Source organism: Adiantum capillus-veneris, chromosome 30 (assembly GCF_014529385.1).
Source record: "Adiantum capillus-veneris isolate H3 chromosome 30, ASM1452938v2, whole genome shotgun sequence".
NCBI classification, from domain to species: Eukaryota; Viridiplantae; Streptophyta; class Polypodiopsida; order Polypodiales; family Pteridaceae; genus Adiantum; species Adiantum capillus-veneris.
In genome coordinates, this window is record NC_140960.1 from 72,061,038 (window position 1) to 72,064,880 (window position 3,843).

The 3,843-nt window shown below is 43.4% G+C and overlaps 1 protein-coding gene across 1 annotated transcript; it reads right to left on the reverse strand.

Annotated features, from left to right (window-relative positions):
* Window positions 1-3,052: 3,052 nt before the first annotated feature.
* LOC147418178 (uncharacterized) lies at window positions 3,053-3,643 on the reverse strand. Its single transcript, XM_086507073.1, has one exon. It carries the CDS (start codon window positions 3,641-3,643, stop codon window positions 3,053-3,055), a length of 591 nt encoding a protein of 196 aa, XP_086363199.1.
* Window positions 3,644-3,843: the final 200 nt, after the last annotated feature.

Genomic DNA, 3,843 nt, shown 5'->3' on the forward strand with positions numbered 1-3,843 from the left:
TGATCCAGTTTCTACGGGTGTAGAGATTGGTTTACAATTTTGCATACCAAACTTGTCCAAAATTTTATGCAAATATTTTTCCTGCAACATGTATATGCCATCCTCTAATTGTACAAACTGAATACCCAAGTAATAATGTAGCAAACCAAGATCAGACATCTCAAAGGTTTTTCTCAAAGCATCTTTAAACGCTTCAACTTCATCTGCAGTATTTCCTGTAAGAAGCATATCATCCACATAAAGTGTTAGCATAATGAGAACTCCATCTCTCTTTTTGAGATAGAAAGTAATTTCTGTTGGACTATTCTGAAATCCCTGGCCAATCAAATAAGTATATATCTTCTCATACCATGCTCCTGGAGCCTGTTTGAGACCATACAAAGATTTACGCAATCTACATACCTTTACTCTTGACCTTTTACAACAAAACCACTTGGTTGACTTACATAAACTTCTTCCTGCAAATCACCATTCAAAAAAGTAGTTTTGATATCCAACTGATGCACTTTCCAACCATGATGAGCAGCAATTGCAACTAGTGATCTAACTGTGGACGTACGAGAAGTAGGAGCAAAGGTTTCATCATAATCTATGCCTTTCTGTTGCGCATAGCCTTTTGCCACAAGCCTTGCTTTGTACCTGTCAACAGTACCATCTTGTTTCCTTTACCTTAAAAACCCACTCTATACCAATAGGCTTTTTACCTGTAGGCAAGTCCACTAGATCCCATGTATGATTCTTATGAATAGAATCAATTTCTTGCTGCATAGCATCTTTCCACTAAACACACTCTAAAGCTTGTTCAAATGAATCAGTCTCATCTGCATCACAAAGAGTGCTGAAGCAAGCCAAATCTACTTGCTCTCTGCCAAAAGTAGTACCAGCACGTGTTTTTCGTGGCAACGGTGCATCCAACTTGCTATCCTGCAAAGTTTTCTGAACCCATTTAGGCAGGTTCTTTCTTCCCTGAGAACTTCTTGCTATTCATGCACAATTTCCTCTACATCATGAGGTGTCACATGCTAATCAAAAGATTGATCAAGATTATCAACCTGTTGTGATTCTTGATTCTCCACAAAAGAAGGAAGCAAACCTTCAAATACATCATGTGTCTGCATATGAGGTACATCAAAAGCAACCATAGGTTGGGAATTAGTTTCCACAAAAATTACATCACGACTTTCAAAAATCTTGTTTGTAGCAGGATTGTAAAGTCTATAACCTTTACTTCCACTACTGCACCCCACCAATATACATTTGATTGCCTTATCATCAAGCTTCCCACGTAACTGCTGAGGGATGTGAGCATAAGCAAGAAAACCAAAAACACGAAGATAACTAACTGAAGGTTTTCTGTCATACCAAGCTTCATATGGAGTAATGGTCTTCAAGGCACGAGTAGGACACCTGTTCAAAACATGTGTTGCACAAGCAACTGCCTCCATCCATAGCTTATGAGGCAAACTCTTAGCCTTGAGCATACATCTAGCTGTCTCCATTAAAGACCTGTTTGTAAGACCAGCGGGTAGACAGACACGCGAATAGCCTCCCAACCATCCTATATATAGGCCCCTGGCCCTCTTCCATATATAGACCCCTTTACTGCATGTGTGTCCGGCACATTGCCCGGGCCGTACCCGTCTAGTCCTACCCTTGCCGTGCGAGAGAGAGTTGTCGCATATGTATATTCGCCCTCTTGTATCATATACATTTGTCGTATACGGAATGAAAGAAGCTGCAGACATTTTTCCTAATCCGTCCCAAGTTTGTATGCTCATAGCATATGTCAAACGTGGGGAGTCTCTATGCAAGATTCATAAAGACAAGCCTTGCTTCACCTAAATCGGGTAGTGCTAATGGCCAACTGATGTGGCTGTTAATAGCATGACAAAAATAATCGACCTAGTCGAGCAATTTCAAGTGAAATTAACCAGTATTGTGTGGCAAGCATCCTATGTCGGCTTGTAGAAACAGTGACAAGGAGTCGGCCATGCCGAGCAACTTGCTGCCCTCAACAAATCCAGTAAGTGTGTCACCTTGAGATACTGAAAAACCTGCCCTTGGCCCTGCCTTAAGGTACTCAGGAGAAGCCATGCTTCAGATAACTATGTCTGGCCTCATTGCCAACACATGCTATTGATGATAGATGTCATCGTGAAGAGAGTCAATTGTGTCGATCATGCACAGACAATGGACCTTGTCCAGTTGTACTTTTTATTGAAGAGTAGAAAAATACCTATATGCATACCGGCGGAACTGGATTATTAAAAGCAAAGAGACTCCTATTTGTGTTGCGGGCTATGATAAATGGTCGGCCATGCCGAGCACTTTTGCCTGCTATGCCAATGAAAGATAGGCGAGAAAGAAATTTGCATGACAAACTATAGGCCTTGCCTATACTTGCCGCACTGTAACTAGAAATCATCCTATGCACATCCATGAAATGGTCATACCATACAGTTGTAAAAATGTCCCCAATGAATATGCTCCTAGCATACTCCAAATGCTAGCAGGACAAAAATGAAAGCCTTGTAAGTATATACATGCCATGCATGATAAAAAGTCGCAAGGGTTAACTCTAGAGTGGTGTACTGAACACCACAGTGGTGTATGCACATAATGAGCCTTGCTCAATGATCAGAACAACATGTTGAAGACCAAGTGAGCCGTGCTCAAGCATACAAGTAACAGCTGCACACTGAGAATGAATCAAACAAGAAAAGTGCAACAAATCGTCATACCTTGTCTTTGAACGTCAGCGATGAATATTATTCATGTCGTCATCGTTGCAGCTTCTTGAATGTAGGAGGGATCAAAAAGTATAATTATCGGTCGGCCTTGCCAAATACCGTAATCGAATATGTTACAAGCCCTGCCTGAATTGCCTTTGTAGCAACAATGAACCTCTGACGCGCGTGTGGGGTCGAGGAATTGTGTACTCAAGCCATGCTGGATTTTGATCTTGAACCAAAACATTAATGTTGTGCAAACAAAATATGCCACAAAATTTAGTGCGTACCTGCTGAATCACATGAATCGACTTGCTATGTTGTCAAATTCCTGCATGATGCATGAGCACGCATGCCATGCTTTTCGTATCATGGTGGTGTATAGCTTCCATCAAAGCGCTAAAGAGCCTCGAATCGGCGTCCGCTAGTGATGTCGGGTATTCGATTGGAAATCCATGGTGAAGGTAGAAACCGTGTTTCCATAGCCTCATGGTGAACTGGAAGCCTTGCTTCCCTAGAACTTCTGCATGCATGCCTTGGAAAAACCACCGTTGCCTCTCTTCGAGACACTCATGCATCATAGCAAAATGGTCAGTTAGTCCATGAATGCGTGCAGCCATGGCTCCTGCAATTGTTGCATGCAACCTTGGGTGACCCGGCTTCTTCGGGACCCCTTGGGCACCCCATGTGTGGGACAAGGCCCTAGGAGTGCCCCATGGGCACCCTAGGCGCCCACACCATGGCCAACCCCTAAACGAAGTAAAAAATAAACTTAAAGAAATAACCTTCAGCGATGGCGGCTCTATAAACTGCGTAGGGAAAAACTCCAACATGCCGATCCATGCGCTGCTCCAGCCACCTCCATCATGTGACGACAAACCCCCCTCAGGCCAGGGCGAAGCTGCAGAAAGCATGCAGGTCCAATTTCGTGCATGTCGAACATCGCGACTTTGTGCATAGAAGCGGTGTGTCCCACGTGGAGTTCGGCCCTGAGCTCTGTGTAGATCTCCGATCACAAGAATGAGAGAGAGAGAGAGAGAGAGAGAGAGAGAGAGAGAGAGAGAGAGAGAGAGAGAGAGAGAGAGAGAGAGAGAGAGAGAGAGAGAGAGAGAGA